The sequence below is a fragment of the Salmo salar genome, chromosome 14 (assembly GCF_965601325.2).
Source record: "Salmo salar chromosome 14, fSalSal1, whole genome shotgun sequence".
NCBI lineage: Eukaryota > Metazoa > Chordata > Actinopteri > Salmoniformes > Salmonidae > Salmo > Salmo salar.
Window position 1 is genome coordinate 33904827 of NC_138304.1, and position 18644 is coordinate 33923470.

General features: G+C 39.6%; 2 protein-coding genes across 3 annotated transcripts in view; both read left to right on the forward strand.

The window, feature by feature from the left end:
• The window catches only part of LOC106569349 (acid-sensing ion channel 1C), a 181585-nt gene that overhangs the window by 146825 nt on the left and 16116 nt on the right, over window positions 1-18644 (forward strand). For both annotated transcript variants that reach the window (XM_045694204.2, XM_014140643.3), the window contains exons 2-3: window positions 7208-7358; window positions 7780-7907. In XM_045694204.2, the coding sequence (XP_045550160.1) occupies window positions 7208-7358; window positions 7780-7907 (279 nt within the window). The remainder of the gene's footprint in view (window positions 1-7207; window positions 7359-7779; window positions 7908-18644) is intronic.
• LOC145860312 (acid-sensing ion channel 1C-like) lies at window positions 2189-3479 on the forward strand. Its single transcript, XM_082960669.1, has one exon. It carries the CDS (start codon window positions 2811-2813, stop codon window positions 3477-3479), a length of 669 nt encoding a protein of 222 aa, XP_082816795.1. The 5' UTR covers window positions 2189-2810.

Genomic DNA, 18644 nt, shown 5'->3' on the forward strand with positions numbered 1-18644 from the left:
TAATGATGGTCATTATGGCCAAACAGTTCTATTTTTGTTTCATCAGACTAGAGGACATTTCTCCAAAAAGTACGATCTTTGTCCCCATGTGCAGTTGCAAACCCTAGTCTGGCTTTGTTATGGCGGTTTTGGAGCAGTGGCTGCTTCCTTGCTGAGCGGCCTTTCAGGTTATGTCAATATAGATCTCGTTTTACTGTGGATATAGATCATTTTGTACCTGTTTCCTCCAGCATCTTCACAAGGTCCTTTGCTGTTGTTCTGGGATTGATTTGCACTTTTCGCACCAAAGTACATTCATCTCTAGGAGACAGAATGCGTCTCTTTCCTCAGCGGTATGATGGCTGTGTGGTCCCATGGTGTTTATACTTGCGTACTATTGTTTGTACAGATGAACGTGGTACCTTCAGTCATTTAGAAATTGCTCCCACGGATGAACCAGACTTGTGGAGGTCTGCAAACAATTTTCTGAGGTCTTGGCTGATTTCTTTTGATTTTCCCATGATGTCAAGCGAAAAGGAACTGAGTTTGAAGGTAGGCCTTGAAATACATCCACAGGTATACTTCCAATTGACTCAAATTATGTCAATTAGCCTATCAGAAGCTTCTAAAGCCATGACATCATTTTCTGGAATTTTCCAAGCTGATTAAAGGCACAGTCAACTTAGTGTATGTACACTTCTGACCCACTGGAATTGTGATACAATTATAAGTGAAATAATCTGTCTGTAAACAATTGTTGAAAAAATTACTTGTGTCATGCACAAAGTAGATGTCCTAACCGACTTGCCAAAACTATAGTTTGTTAACAATAAATTAGTGGAGTGGTTGAAAAACAAGTTTAATCACTCCAACCTAAGTGTATGTAAACTTCCGACTTCAACTGTAGTTATCTCTGTTCAATATCACTTCCATTTCTTGACCAGTTGTTATTTGTGTGGTGGTATGGTGGCGTTTGTCTCAAATTACCCTAAGGCAAACAGTTTGACTATATTAGCCCACACAGCTACAAGTATGCACTTTCATGCTTGGTTTAGGACCTCATATTGTGAATTTTAGAGAGCCCAAATCATGTATAAAACTACAGTGTATTTACTTTGGTTTGGAAACAAGCATCATGAAACCTTTAAAAAACTAAATTCATTTGACTTTGTGAAAATTAATTTTTAAACCTAAATTGCGTACCACTTTGTCCATGTAGTTTCTTCCTTCACAGACTCCATATAATGATGTCTGGTCACATGATTGAATTTGTGTATGGCTCAACTAACCCTTTGACTCACTCTCCACTACCCTAAACTTGATTTAAAATTGATTAAAATATGTTTGAACCATTGCAGTAACAAATGCATGACATGCTCCCAACTTGTAACCGCTTAGATACAGGTGACTGGGTAGTTCAAGAGAGTTTTTGCTGCAGTCTTTGAACATCTGTCTCAGTGTTTTGAGCCCTCAATAAATATCTGCTAAAAATACTGTAGGACATTTCCCAATTAAAAGAATATTATGTCTATTATACTCCAGTGGGGAAAAACTTGTACCACGCATGTTGTGCTGATTATGTCGTAAAATGACATGAATCTCAATACTCTTGGGTCCAATTTCCTCTGCCTGGCTGGCTCTCGAGGTTCTGAGAGGCTCTGATTCAATGAACAGAAAGCTGCTTCTTTCATATCTGTTAATTGTGTAGGAGCTCCTTGGCTGCATTGCACTTTATTTGTGAAACTAACATGTAGAACTGTCTAAGACCCAAAGAATCACAAACAAGAAGTAAAAGTGACATTTGATACTGCCTGATTACGGTAAAAGCCCTTTGTGACTGATATATCAAAGTTTATACATGCATTTTATTGATTTTCAACTAGAATTCTGAGGGTGTAATTTGAGTTCATGTTTATTGGCTAGTATCTGATTTACTGTTCTCTGGTTTATCAATAATACAGTTGTCATGGATCCCAGTAAACAAGCTGCTACTGTTGCAGCACCACTGTAGCAGAGTGTAGGTAGCAGTAGATGGAAATGGAACCAAGGCATTCCCTGTTGCAGTAGGACTTTTTGCTGTATTTTTGCTTGTATTTTTGAGTTCTCTTAATATTTATGCGTGGGGTAGAAATACCGTTCCCCTTCCCCTCCTCACATCTGTGCCTATTCTATCACTGGAGGAAAACAATTTCACTCAGTGGCTCCACCTCATTCCCATTCGACTGTAGAGAAAAGAGAGTGAGGGGGAAAGTAGCTCTATATTCCTGCTGCAAGTCCACAGACAAAAAGCATCTCTTCCAGCTGAGCAGAAGGGAGGAGTTGATAGCTTTCTAGGAAGCTTATGCACAAAAGGCACAAACCACTGGAAACTGGGAGAGCTATTGTCTCATTGTGGAGATGAAGAGGAAGGTGATGAGAAAAAAGAGAGACAACATCTGAGCAACAGGGGTACGTCTTTACACATTTCCTAAGTGACTGATTGCTTCAGGAATGGAACTACATGCCTGCACCTGCAACAAAGTATTATCACACCCATCTGTTGATGAGAGACTGGTGTTGGTTATCTTCTCTTAAAAAATTGTAATTACGTTTAGTTTTTTTATTAAATCGTGAAGTTATCAAGCCTGTGTACTGGACAGCTGAGTCTATCTGGAGCATCGAAAAGGATATTCTTTTTCACTTTTTCCTGGAATTGATAACACCAATTCAACCAGAAAACCCATTATGATTTTCCAGGAAGCCACTGTATGCAAAATGAAAACCCTAAAGCTTGACTAAGAAGACTGTATTTTGGCTTGAACCTTACAGGTCGCCTTTGGACAGAGATCATTATGTTAACTGCCCCCACATCAGAATTAAACAGCCCGGGGTCTCTACCTAACGATGCCCAGGAAACCACTACCCAGAACAAAACAGGAAGGAGGAAGAAGAGCATGCTGAAACAGTCATGGATGGAGATCACCATAGCCTTCATGAGGAGGACCAAGGTCCACGGGCTGAAGTTTGTCTTCTCCCGAGACAAGACCTTACCCCAGCGGGTCCTCTGGCTCCTGGCCTTCTTTGTGTGCATGGGTCTCCTGTTCACCTGGTCCTGGAACCGCATCCTCTACCTGATGTCCTACCCGGCCGTCACAAAGATCAAGATGGTGTGGGCTCACAACATGTCCTTCCCGGCCGTCACCTTCTGCAACCACAACCTGTTCCGGGTGTCCAGTCTGACCAAGGCTGATCTATACCACAGCGGCTACTGGATGGACCTGATGTACCAGAACCACACGGTCATGGAGAAGAGCCTGGCTCTTCTGAGGGACAACCACAAGTACAGCCTCCTCAACCTGCTGGACTTCAATGGCTACACCCCGTCTCCACATTACCATGTCAACACAACTGAGATGATTGGCAGGCTGGGCCACCAACTGGAGGACATGTTGCTGGAATGCAGGTTCCGGGGGGGGAACTGCACCCACCAGAACTTCACCACTGTATGTAAAGTAACGTAGTCTAGAGATATAGAGACCAATGTTTGAGAGGTGTTGTTGATGGCATTTTGTGTACATGGTAATAATAATTAATTCAAGGGTGTTTTTGAATGATATTCACTCTAGCAGGTACTCTCTAGGCAGGAGGATTGAAGGTATTGAAGTTTTAAGGCTAGCTACTGGTATCAAGTCAGATGATTTGTCTGGTCCTTGGTAAACATGCCATGTCTTTTTGGTAACACTTTATTTGAAGGGTCCGTAATAAAACATATATAAGGCATTTATAAAGTGTGTGTTCACTATTTATTAAGCATTAGTAAAGTCTTTTTGCAGCCCCTAGTCTAAAATGAGCGCTATTTATGCTTTATAAATACTTTATAAATGTTTGGAGTGTCCAGTGTTATTTCTCACAAGAAGATTGTCATGCCATTGGTAGACATTCCAGCAGTACCTGGTAAAAGAATAGGCACACAATAGAGGATATTTAAGGAAATATATATATATATATATACATTTGTGAATAATTAGCTTACTTAGATTTTCAAATGTGGGAGTAATGATTAATAAACGGTGCACAAACTGTTTGTAAATGTTTTAGAAATGCCTTGTAAAAGGTTTATTACGGACCCTTCACATAAAGTATTGCAGTCTTTTCTTTAGCCTATAAAATATAATAGTTGTTCATTTAATTGTAAGAATCCAAATAATCCAAATACAGTTTAGAGAAGGTTATTGATCCATTTCTTTACATATTGTTAACACGCTAGATGATTTTAGAGCCGCAGTGGTACAGTATAACAAAGTCAATCCTATCACATTCACATTGCCTCCATCTCCAAACATGATCCTTTTAGTAACTGCTATTCAAACCACAGTGGCAGCTTCAGGGAAGACTAATGAAGGCATCAATAATTCAACCATTATAAATGTACAAAATTAAAGTTTCCGCATCTCATATTAAACATCTGGAAGTTTATTGACTGTGTGCATCCATTTCATGAGCTTATTCCTCAGAGAGGTGGATTGCTTTAGGCTTATCAGTGAAAATAAGCCCCTGAATGCACCAGTCTATAATTATAACAGTCAGCTACTCTCAATCATTTCACTTCAAAGCTATTAGCACTCTTCAAACAGATTGCTGCTAAATTTTACATGAAAAGAAAATGGATGTCATTGTTAGTCACATTCAAGTGCTTAGTAGACATGACCAATTTATCAATAGCACAGGTTTAGAAAAAATATGAATAGACAATTTGGGATTTGCGTTTAAGTAGCTGACAGATCCAGAGATTTTTATCGTCTGTCATTTCAAGTTTTATCGGATTAAATGAGATTCCATCTAAAGGAGGACTTTTCTCTTTAGGTTCCGTCTTTTGACAGCTTTGACAAAGAGATTTTCCACAAAGATTTGGTACTTCATTGTGAGGCATTGTAAAGCTTCATCCTAGGGATTATTTTATATTAAACCTGCACATTTTCAAAGGTCAAACTTTAAAAAAAAAATGGAATTCCAGTTGCCATTTTGTGCAGGGGCCAGTTGCTCCGAGGGCCTCATTATGGACAGGAGGAGAGAGGAAACTGAAGCCTTGTCATGTTCGTCTGAGCCGATGTGGGTCTATCTAAGACGGGACATGGAAGCCTGACTGATATCTAGAGAGAGGCTTTGTTATGCTGTCAGAGTCATCTCTCTCTTCCCCATCATCCCTCTCCCTAAAATGTTCACCACAATGGATATTGAAAGGGAAATCTGTAGCCCACGTCTACAGAGTACTGGGCTTCCTGTTTCTCTTCTAATGTATATCTGTGGGACCAGAGTATTGAGCCAGGTGGTAATTAATTCAGCAACAGGGCTTGTCTTGACCATGCTAGTGTCTGTTAGTGGCTATTAAATACTGGCATATTATGCCCCAGCTCAAATCAAATGGTAGTTGGCAGTGTGAAAGGATTAAATAGTGGGGATTTATCCATCATAAGGCCTTATTGGTTTGATGAGACAAAATACTCCAAACAAACAGGTGTACCTTTTACATGGTAGTTGAGAAAGCAGGCAGAGGCAAGCGGGTCTCGTGCCATGATCTTGGATGTGCAATATTCCCATGTGTATGAACACTGTCATGGATAACTGTGCCTATACCTTACTGATGTATCACCTGTCCTGTGGTTATGAATATACATGTTGGTGATAACTGTATGACAGTATAGATAAAACCCTTAGAGCACTGCATGACCAATCAATTCCACCTCGGTGAAATTAAATCACTTACACAGCAAAATGCATAGAGAATTTAAAGCCATTATCGCCTTTATCTATTTTAACTTTTGGGTTTAAGTTATAGCTCACCAGCCATGTGTGTCAGTTATGCAAAATCAGATGCAGCATTCTAAAAGGCTCCTAATGATTATTTCTGCTCTGCTGGCACACATGAAAGCAAAGTCGCCCATCTCAGAGAGAATTTGTAAAAAAAATAAAAATTACAAATGCATGAAACGTCAATATGAAATGTGTGAGAGATGGTGCTAAAAGAACATGGTGGTGCTATACTGGAATATCAGCACTGTATATCTCTGAATCAGTTAAACCAGCTGGCTATTTGCTGCAGGCAACATTTTCTGTGCACCAATACTTAATAGTACAGATGTAGGATCTTAATTTGAGCCGGTTTGCTACAGCAATCTGAAGCAGTGGAATTTCTGCTGAATTCTGTGCTGCTCTTGGGAGCCAATTCTTAATACACCTAAATCACGGCCGGTAATTCACAAAGCTTAATTATTTATTTTGTTCTCTCTTACTCGGAGTCTGCTACAATTGCCTTTCTGTTACACCACAAAACATTATTTTCACACTCAAAGGAAATGGATTTACTTTTATACAAAAGGAAGTTGACAACAGCTTGCCATTGTTCTTCGTATTTTATGAAAAGCCAACCAGTCAATGTTATTTTTCTCTCTATATAGTGTTATTATGCATTACTGAATCCAATTTATGTACAGATGTAGAATCTTTATTTGAGCCAGTTTGTACAGCAGGAAAACAATCCTGCAGCAACAGGAAATGTGAATTATTATGTGGATTATAATTAATTAACATTTTTGTAGGGGTTGATACATTTTCTTAAGGGAAAGTCAAGCAGGAAATTTCAAAGTGGAAATGAAATGCTTCAAATGCCTTTTAAAACATTAACTCTACTGCAAGTTGTACATTTCATGGAAAAATGATCCTGCAAAAGGGTGATCATTTTAAGATTCTACATCTATAGATTACCATTGAGCTGCATTGGCACAAGTTAATGCTTTCGAAGGGGTCTATAAGACACTTCCTAATATAAATTGTATTTGAACAATCTAATTTAGTGTTTTGTGGGATGGTAGAGGTTGGGTTTTGGCTATATTGCTTTGGATTAACTAGAGCTTTCAGTTTGAATGGAAAATACATCCTAAAGAAGTATCTAAATTACTCAGGGGAAATAAAAAAAATGGGTCTGGGTAAAGATTGCCAGTTGCCACAGTAGAGGTGTTAATTTATTTATTCATTCATCATTCTAGTATCTTGTTTGGTTCAGTGTTTTCTCAGATAATTACCTGCAAAGCTTTCCTCCCCAGCAACCCTATCCCCAACCGCAGTTTAAATTGGTCTACACAGAGAGCAACCATTGCTCAAAGTGACTGTGCTGTTTACTGTCTGTGATGTCGCTATGTCAAAACAATGTTGTTGCATTGAGTTAATGTCATGTACCTTCTTCTTCTTGCAGATTTACACGCGGTACGGAAAATGCTACACGTTCAACTCTGGTTTGGATGGCAACCCGATGTTGACAACGTTAAAAGGCGGGACAGGAAATGGGCTGGAGATCATGTTAGATATCCAACAAGATGAATACTTACCTGTTTGGGGAGAGACAGGTGAGTACCCAGTGGTATAACTCCACTTAGTTAGTACCACAATAACTGATCTGTCCATAAATACAATAATGACTTTGGATTTTGGGACATTGGTAGAATGAACTTTACACATCAACCAGCCAACTGACGTGCATTCATTCAAGGTTCCTTCCTCGCTCTGAATTTGACCTGTACACTATTACAACAACATATAGTTCAACAACTTATCCAACACAACATTTATTGTCTCCGTCCTGGGAAAAATAGTTAATTCTTAGCACTGCATTTTCAACACGTGGCTTTATCACAGCAGATGTCCCATATCCAGTAAAAACACATATCTTATTCCCAACACAACAAGCAATGTCTCTGACCAGAGAACACAGATGAGCAGAGGTTTCTGTTGTTACATTCTCTGGCCTGCTGTTGTATGTATCCACAGATGAGACCTCGTACGAAGCAGGCATCAAGGTTCAGATTCACAGCCAGGATGAACCTCCCTTCATTGACCAGCTGGGATTTGGTGTGGCCCCTGGTTTTCAAACTTTTGTGTCATGTCAGCAGCAACTGGTACCTACTGCTTAGCCTTTTGCACAAACACCCCCCCCCCCCCTCCTTCCCCTTCCTTCCTTCCTTCCTTCCTTCCTTCCTTCCTTCCTTCCTTCCCCTTCCTTCCTTCCTTCCTTCCTTCCTTCCTTCCTTCCTTCCTTCCTTCCTTCCTTCCTTCCTTCCTTCCTTCCTTCCTTCCTTCCTTCCTTCCTTCCTTTTTTTCTACTTCAATCCTCCTCTCGCTCTGCTTTTGTCTGTGTTTTTATCCAAACCCCCAACCCTTCTTCCTTCTCCTGTCATTGGCTATACATCTGTGTCTCAGAGCCCGGAGAAAAATATATTCTGTTTATCTTATTGTATAATGCATGTAATAACATGCGACCAGCACAATCGCTAAATCTGAACAGAAACCATCTAATGATTCTGAACTCAAGTAGTAACAATATAATATTTGCTACCCAGTATGTATCCAACAAGGAATACAGAGGGAGAGACAGATTGGATGTACCAAGCAGAAATTGTCTGTAAATGTATTTACACTGTCATTGGTGGCCAGAGCGACAGTACCCCAGGCAGTTCACACGCAATCTCTGACAGCTCAAAAGTATATTTTCCATATAATCTTGCTGTTGCTGACCACTTGGATAGAGAACAATAGCATAATATTTGCTACAGATGTAAGATCTTAATTTGATCACCCTGTTGCATGAAGAAGTTCCTACAATGCAGGCTTCTGAGGTTTGTCATTTTTGATTTTCCCTTATGAAAAATGTATAAATTAATTATAATCCACATTTCCTGTTGATGCAGGATTATTTTCCTCCTGTAGCGAACTGGCTCAAATTAACATCCTACATGTGTACATAAATTGGATTTAGTCATGCATAATAACACTATGTAGAGAGAAGAATAACATTCGGGAGACTTTGGTTTGCTTTTCATAAAATACGAAGAACGATATAGTTACATTTTGTGGTGTAACGAAAAGGCAATGGTATCACAATTATCATGGCTTTGAGTAAGAGAGGACCAACAAAATCATTAAGCTTTGTGAATTACCGGCTGTGACTGAAGTGTAGTCAGAAATGCCTCCCAAGATTAGCACAGAATTCAGCAGAAATTCCATTGCTTCAGATGCTCTCTCTCTTGTTCAAATCAATTCCACATGCTAAATAAATACAAATCATGAATGATGGAGCATCTGGTACATTGAATCAAAAATATTTCCTGAAGATTTCATTTACATTGTATGGATACATTTCAGAAGAAAAAAAAGACCTAGATATAGGCTACAGACAGTGCCTGTAACCACAGTCCTATACAGTAGCCTATATCTATTGGCCACTGTGACCAGTCGTAACAGAGCAGCAACATCTACACTGAACCAAAATATAAACGCCACAAGTAAAGTGTTGGGACAATGTTTCATGAGCTGAAATAAAAGATCCTACAAATTTTCCATAAGCGCAAAAGCTTATTTCTCTCAAATTTCTAGCACAAATTCGTTTACATCCCTGACAGTGAGCATTTTTCCTTTGCAAAGATAGTACATCCCCCTGACAGGTGTGGCATATCAAGCAGCTAATTAAACAGCATGATCATTACAGTGAGGGGGAACAATAAAAGGCAACTCTAAATGTGCAATTTTGTCACACAGCCCAATGCCACAGATTTCAAAAGTTTTGAGGGAGCGTGCAATTGGCACATTTTAATTTAAAGAAAATATTTAACGAGGCAAGTCAGTTAAGAACAAATTCTTATTTACAATGACGGCCTACCCCGGCAACACTGGGCCAATTGTGCGCCACCCCCTATGGGACTACCAATCACTCCCAATCCTCTTGCACTGAGATACAGTGCCTTAGACCACTGCGCCACTCGGGAGCACTGCAGGAATGTTAACTGCAGGAATGTCCGCCAGTGCTGTTTCCAGAGATATTAATGTTAATTTCTCTACCATAAGCCGCCTCCGTTGTTTTAGAGAATTTGGCAGTATGTACAACCGGTCTCACAACCGCAGACCACGTGTATGGTGTTGTGTGGGCAAGCGGTTTGCTGATATCAACGTTGTGAAAAAAGTGCCCCAAGGTGGCAGTGAGGTTATGGTATAGGCAGGAATAAGCTAAGGACAATGAACTCAATTACATTTTATCGATGGCAATTTGAATGCACAGAGGATCTGTGACGAGATCCTGAGGCCCATTATCTTGCCATTCATCCGCCACCATCACCTCATGGCCTTATGTAGCAAGGATCTGTACACAATTCCTGGAAGCTGAAAATGTCCCAGTTCTTCCATGGCCTGCATACTCACCAGACATGTCACTCATTGAGCCTGTTGGAATGCTCTGGACCGACATGTATGACAGTCTGTTCCAGTTCCCACCAATATCCAACAACTTCGCACAGCCATTGAAGACGAGTGGGACAGCATTCCACAGGCCACAATCAACAGAATGATCAACTCTATCTGAAAGAGATGTGTTGTACTGCATGAGGAAAATGGTGGTCACACCAGATACTTACTAGTTTTCTGATCCGCGCCCCTACCTTTTTTTAAGGTATCTGTGACTAACAGATACGTATCTGTATTCCCATTCATGTGAAATCCATAGATTAGGGCCTAATTAATATATTTAAATTGACTGATTTCCTTATATAAACTTTAACTCAGTAAAATCTTTGAAGTTGTTGCATGTTGCGTTTATATTTTTGTTCAGTATAGTATCCATTATCCAGTTGTCAGACACGAATATTAAAATCAATGTAATCTTCCATTAGGGCAGATGTCAGGACCATGGGAGTCATTTTAATACTGAACTAAAATGTCTCTAATAAGTCTGGATTCCACGTGGTCACAATGGTCTGTTTGCCAGATCCATAGGTAATCTATTTCACAGGCCTGTCATTGTCACTAACTGTAACCATATCCAGGGTTAAATCAGTGAACATCAAACATACATTAATAGACCCTCTTAGCAGTGTTCTTTCGAGGTGTGCACCCAACAGTTCCTTCAATAATAGAACAGGAGCATGTCCATAATACCCACATTGTTTTTCACATCAAAACCCAGACAAATCAAAATGTGTCATAAGAATATGTTTTCTACTATGGCATAATCATTTAAAGAGGATAGAAAACAGTATTACAAACAGTGCAACAGCGCCGATTCCAGGCATAAGCGACATAGACGTCTCAATTGACTCTATTGAGAGTAAGAATAGTAGAATACACCAGGTGTAGCTTCAGAATTTGTTTGTGCATTAGCAGTTTTCCTCTTGTTATGTCTGTCACTGACAGTCACACAATTAGCCATGTTTGCGAACAACTTTTAGATTAGTAGTTAGTCTAGCCAGCTATCTAAACATGCAGTAATCATGGCCAAATACTGACCGGGCACACAGGGCACGTGCCTAGGGGCCCTGACCTCCAGGGGCCCCCATAGATTTTTTTTTTGTCATTCTCACTCAGATATCATATTAACATGGCATAGGAAATTACAAAATGTGTTGTATTGCAGGAAATGTGCTTTAAAACTGCAAAAATGTCTCTCAAACCCATGTCAAAATCAGTAGAAATTCAGGAAATTTGCTCTAAAACTGCAAAAGAATTTTCTTTGCCCCATGGCATAATGAGTAGAATTGAATGAAATGTTATAATATTGCAGTTTTCTCTCCCCATTGCAAAATGTAGAGAATAGCAGAAAACTTGCTTTAAAACGACAACATTTTCTCTATGGCTGTCACGTCCTGACCAGTAAAAGGGGTTATTTGTTATTGTAGTTTGGTCAGGGGTGTGTTTGTTTAGTGTGTTTCGGGGTTTTTGGTTTATGTTTTATGTTTTCTATTTCTATGTGGGTTTTCTAGTTTTTCTATTTCTATGTTAGTTTTGGGAACGACCTCCAATTAGAAGCAGCTGGTTGTCGTTGCTTCTAATTGGAGGCCATATTTAAGTGGGTTTATTTTCTCTTGTGTTTGTGGGTAGTTGTTTTTCGTATAGTCCTTATGGAACTGTTGGTTTACGTCTATTTATTTTTAAGTGTTCACTTATATAAATAAAAGAAGATGAGCACGATACCCGATGCGCCTTGGTCCACTTTCTACGACGCATATGGCAAAATGTGGAGAATTAAAATGTTCTCTCCACCGTCAAGAGGGGGGCCACTAAAATGCTTTTCCACAAGGTGGGGGGGGCCCCAACGAAACCTGCTTAGGGCCCCCAAAAGGCTAGAGCCGGCCCTGCATTGAACATTGTTTTTTTTGTCCATAAAATAAAGTCTAATAAAATCTATTGCAATAACATGCCACTCAGGCTGCAGCTTGTGAAATCCTGTGGTTTGAAAACAGTGACAGGACGGTGAAATACAGCTGTGATCTTTTGATAGATATTTTCTTTGGCAACCATTTTTTATTGTAAAGGACCTCAACAAAGTGTCACTGATGTCACAATGTCACGTTTTCTACACCCATTGAAGATACAAATCTCATTAGGTGTCAGAACTCAGTTTCTCTTGAGTAGGGGTTTGTAGCACTTTTCCTACTGAATGAGTTACAAACTCATCAGAAATTAATTATAATACCTAGAATTACACCTTGAACCACAAGTTATTCAAAAAAGCCTTTGATCCCAGAGAAGATATTATTTGGTACAAGTCACAAGTCTCTTCAAAATCCCTCTCGCCATATCAACAGAATAGCACAGGGTTATCGGTGCAGTGCATCTCTAAAACAGACAATTGGACACAACAATCCAAACAACACTGAATTCAATCAACTTCCCTTGTAAAGTAGCTATGAGTAGATATATAAAGGTGATATGTAAATTCATCTGCTCTTATGACTAGAGCAATTCATTTATAAAAGTTGTACTGAATTGATTAGTGTGCCATTTAAATCTGATAGGAATCATATATCATAGGCTCCTGAGTGGTGCAGCGGTCTAAGGCACTGCATCTCAGTGCTAGGGGCATCACTTCAGACCATGGTTCAATCCCTGGTTCAATCTCAGGCTGTATCACAACCGGCCATGATCAAGAGTCCCATAGGGTGGCACACAATTGACCCAGTGTTGTCCGGGTTAGGGCCGTGGTAGGCCGTCATTGTAAATAAGATTTTTTTCGTAACTGACTTGCCTAGTTAAATAAAGGTTCAAAAAAATATAATACTGTAATTTCAAATTTATTTTCTCCAAATAAACACATTATGTGACGTGCTCAGTTTTTTGGCGGCATGAAGCTTTCATTAGACCAATGAAATTGCCGAACGGATTAAGGTCAAACAACTTTTGTGTTTACTGTTTAGATTAAATCGAGCGCTCTCAAACTTCCCATCATTCTGATTACGGTAGTCATTTTGTCACCCTCATCGTGGAAAAGACACGGAGAAATGCATATGATGCAGCTTTCAAGTTGAAGGCGATTTGATCTGTCTGTTGGAAAAGGAAATAGAGCTGCTGCACGGGAGCTTGGTCTTAATGAGTCGATGATAAGACGTTGGAAACAGCAGCGTGAGGAATTGACTCAGTGCAAAAAGACAACTAAAGCTTACTGCAAATTTTTTATTTTTTGTTACAAGCCGTGTTTCGTTAAAGCCTATTTATTTTTGTTACAAGCCGTGTTTCGTTAAAGCCTATTTATTTTTGTTACAAGCTGTGTTTCGTTAAAGCCTATTTATTTTTGTTACAAGCCGTGTTTCGTTAAAGCCTGTGTAAAGTTAATTTGTTTCAATGTACCGGTAGGCACCTGCGGATTATAGACATGTGCGGCTTATTTATGTTCCATGTGCGGCTTATATTCAGGTGCGCTCAATAGTCCGGAAATTACGGTAATCATACTAGTAACACCATCTCAAATGAATCCAAATTGATTGCTACATTTTTTTAGCCCCATATCCTTTTGATTATTTAATGCTTTTCAAACCCTTTTCGGAGGGATTGATCAATATATCAATATATGATTATACTTCCATTCACCAGAACCACTCAAATCTGCCTCACTTCAACCACATGATACAAACAGGTCTCCCAATCTCAATGAAAGAAATGTCTGAACTAAATCCAGTCTTTAAAGGACAACTTCATTCTGCAGCAAGCAAATATAGTAACTTGGGGTGGAAATTTGGAACACTATTTTTGACCAACAATCGAGCTTCAAGTGGCCGAGATCAATTATTGAGAGATGGCTGAATGACAAGAAATGTACGTTTCTGAACCAGTTTTGGGTTTGAGTCCTCAGACATGGGCTCAGCTGTTTTGGGGCTCAGTAAGATGAACATCTATAAGTTGGCTGGCTGGCTGCTTACTGTATATCTGAGAGCCAAACAAAGGGCTTTGACAGATGTTGTCCGTTGCATCACTGTTGCTGCTATCTGTCAGTGGTGACGTGTTCACTGGTCCCTCCCCTAAATGAGAAGTCCTATGAGGCCTGAGTAAAGGTTTAGATTCATTAGTCAGAGCCTCCTCTCCCACATTAGATGGGCTTTGGGGTGGAAGCCCTCAGCCAACTGTAACCCCAGGCTTCCAAACGTTAGTTTCCTCCCAAGTGCAGCGGGTGGCGTACCATAGCATACCGTAGTGTACCATAGCCTACCGTAGTGTACTGTGGCTTAGCGTAGCGTACTGTAGCATACCATATGTACAGTAGCGTACATAGCAAACCTCCCAATCTCATTACCGATCAAGTCTTCATGATGGAATGGATCAATCACCTCCCTCCATGTGGCTGTAGTGACCGCATTTCAACGACTGTCCCTTCCTGGTTCATCTCTGTCTTATGTCTCTTCATAACTACCATCACTATAGAGAATCAGCACATAATGTTATCCTTTCCAGCTAACACATTAAACATTCATTATCCATTCTTTGACTTCATAAAAGCTGTTGTATATGGTGCAACCAATATTATTGTGCAGTTATTTTTAGTTTGTTTTGTGGTTTTTTGGCTTTGCATTTGAATGTTGTATATTGCTGGGATAATCTACATCTAGCTAATGTCTCCTGTTAGCCAATCGTTGTGTTTAATGTTACCCTAATATTACCCTCCCAGAGTAAGGTCCTAGGAGACATTAACCAGATGTAGAGGATCCCAGCAGTATGCAACATTCAAATGCAAAGCACAAAAACAACAAAACAAATAAACATCCTGTAACTGCAAAATAATATTGGTTGCACCATATTCAACAGCTTGTATGACTACAAAGACTGGATAATGAGTGTTTAATGTCTAGAGGGCCTGTTATTTGCTCTGGGTTTTTATTTCCTACATGGATAATGTTTATGAGAGGCTGTAGCCTGGCAATAAAGTTCCATAAAGAATTAATCAAGTATTCCATTTCAAGTCACTTCATGACTTACTGGCACTCTGTATCTGTCACACTCAGTCTTCCAATGCATGCAGATGCAAGAGACGGTCAAGGGTAGATTTGGGGAAAATGATTGAGAAGTTCGGAAAATCTCTAAGCCACACCAAGGTCTTTTTCAGTTATCTGTTATGTCCAATGGGCCACGTGCTTCTCTGAATGTTGGTAGATACACAAATACAGTTGAAGTGGGAAGTTTACATACACCTTAGCCAAATACAATTAAACTCAGTTTTTCACCGTTCCTGACATTTAATCCTAGTAAAATTCCCTATCTTAGGTCAGTTAGGATCACCACTTTATTTTAAGAATGTAAAATGTCAGAATAATAGTAGAGAGAATGATTTATTTCAGCTTTTATTTCTTTCATCACATTCCCAGTGGGTCAGAAGTTTTCATACACTCAATTAGTATTTGGTAGCATTGCCTTCAAATTGTTTAACTTTTTGGGTAGCCTTCCACAAGCTTCCCACAATAAGTTGGGTGAATTTTGGCCCATTCCTCCTGACAGAGCTGGTGTAACTGAGTCAGGTTTGTAGGCCTCCTTGCTCACACATGCTTTTTCAGTTCTGCCCACAAATTTTCTATAGGACCGAGGTCAGGGCTTTGTGATGGCCACTCCAATACCTTGACTTTGTTGTCCTTAAGCCATTTTGCCACAACTTTGGAAGCATGCTTGGGGTCATTGTCCATTTGGAAGACCCATTTGCGACCAAGCTTTAACTTCCTGACTGATGTCTTGAGTTGTTGCTTCAATATATCCACATAATTTTCCCGCCTCATGATGCCATCTATTTTGTGAAGTGCACCAGTCCCTCCTGCAGCAAAGCACCCCCACAACAGGATGCTGCCACCCCCATGCGTCACGGTTGGGATGATGTTCTTCGGGCTTGCAAGCCTCCCCCTTTTTCCTCCAAACATAACGATGGTCGTTATGGCCAAACAGTTCTATTTTTGTTTCATCAGACCACGGGACATTTCTCCAAAAGTACGATCTTTGTCCCCATGTGCAGTTGCAAACTGTAGTCTGGCTTTTTTATGGCGGTTTTGGAGCAGTGGCTTCTTCCTTGCTGAGCGGCCTTTCAGGTTATGACGATATAGGACTCGTTTTACTGTGGATATATATACTTATGTACCTGTTTCCTCCAGCATCTTCACAAGGTCCTTTGCTTTTGTTCTGGGATTGATTTGCACTTTTCAAACCAAAGTACGTTCATCTCTAGGAGACAGAACGTGTCTCCTTCCTGAACGGTATGACGGCTGTGTGGTCCCATGGTGTTTATACTTGCGTACTACTGTTTGTACAGATGAACGTGGTACCTTCAGGCATTTGGAAATTGATCCCAAGGATGAATCAGACTTGTGAAGGTCTACAATTATTTTCTGAGGTCTTGGCTGATTTCTTTTGATTTTCCCATGATGTCAAGCAAAGAGGCACTGAGTTTGAAGGGAGGCCTTGAAATATATCCACAGGTGCACCTCCAATTGACTCAAATTATGTCAATTAGCCTATCAGATGTTTCCAAAGCCATGACATCATTTTCTGGAATTTTCCAAGCTGTTTAAAGACACAGTCAAATTAGAGTATGTACATTTCTGACCCACTGGAATTGTGATACAGTGAACTGTCAAGTGAAATAATCTGTCTGTAAACAATTGTTGGAAAAAATTACTTGTGTCATGCACAAAGTAGATGTCCTAACTGACTTCCCAAAACGATAGTTTGTTAACAAGAAATGTGTGGAGTGGTTGAAAAACGAGTTTTAATAATTCCAACCTAAGTATATGTAAACTTACTACTTCAACTGTAAGTATAAAACTTCACATAGTAAGTTAGTTATTTGTTGTTGGCGTTGGTATCCAGGTAAATTATACCTGAATGTTTGTACGGATTATCAGTATTTTAGCAATTGTTTTGCTGAATACACAAATTGACTCCCACCCTCCATTCTGCTCTGAAAATATTGTATTTTTCTTCTGATATTGGTAGCAGGTGTCTGTTGATATACAGTTGAAGTCGGAAGTTTACATACACTTAGGTTGGAGTCATTAAAACTTGTTGGGGACAAAGATCGTACTTTTTGGTGAAATGTCCTCTGGTCTGATGAAACAAAAGTAGAACTGTTTGGCCATAATGACCATTGTTATGTTTGGAGGAAAAAGGGGGATGCTTGCCAGCCTAAGAACACCATCCCAACCGTGAAGCACGGGGGTGGCAGCATCATGTTGTGGGGTGCTTTGCTGCAGGAGGGACTGGTGCACTTCACAAAATAGATGGCATCATGAGGTTGGCAAATGATGTGGCTATATTGAAGCAACATCTCAAGACATCAGTCAGGAAGTTAAAACTTGGTCTCAAATGGGTCTTCCAAATGGACAATGACCCGAAGCACACTTCCAAAGTTGTGGCAAAATGGCTTAGAGGACAACAAAGTAAAGGTATTGGAATGGCCATCACAAAGCCCTGACCTCGGTCCTATAGAAAATTTGTGGGCAGAACTGAAAAATCATGTGTGAGCAAGGAGGCCTACAAACCTGACTCAGTTACACCAGCTCTGTCAGGAGGAATGGGCCAAAATTCACCCAACTTATTGGGGGAAGCTTGTGGAAGGCTACCCAAAATGTTTGACCCAAGTTAAACAATTTAAAGGCAATGCTACCAAATACTAATTGAGTGTATGTAAACTTATGACCCACTGGGAATGTGACGAACGAAATAAAAGCTGAAATAAATCATTCTCTCTACTATTATTCTGACATTTCACATTCTTAAAATAAAGTGGTGATCCTAACTGACCTAAGACAGGGACTTTTCACTAGGATTAAATGTCAGGAATTGTGAAAAACTGAGTTTAAATGTATTTGGCTAAGGTGTATGTAAACTTCTGACTTCACCTATAGATTGTCATAAACAATGTCTACAATTAGGAGACTAAAAGGCATGTTGGTGGTAAAAAATTTGTGAGACAAATGAGGAAAAAAAGAAAGAGGTATTTTTAAAGATCTCAAAAATACTTATTTTGCCATTTTGCTTCAAACAGCAGTTTTAAATAAAGAGTAACGTGAGTTTCAGCACTAATCCACTGGGGCTAGGAACTCAATCAAGTATTCAATTGTGATCTATTAATCTAGTCTGGAAATCGTCCTCTTTCAGCTATGCATATATGCAATGCTGCTCCGAGTCACTGAGATACTGATGAAGATAATGGTCTTCACTTTGACTAAAATGAGGCCAGAAAAGTATCTATTCTTTGTGGGAGTCTTAACAATAAACTTTAATTAGGTAGATAGAACTGGTAAATGGTATAGTAGTGTGATGAGAATAGTTTATCAGGGACAAATACCCCCTCCAACATAGTTTGAATAACATTGTGTTTTTGTTACCATTCAATACATCATAAT

Coding starts and splice junctions, on each gene's coding strand:
- LOC145860312 (XM_082960669.1), top strand. CDS start 2,811: ATGTTAACTGCCCCCACATCAGAATTAAACAGCCCGGGGTCTCTACCT.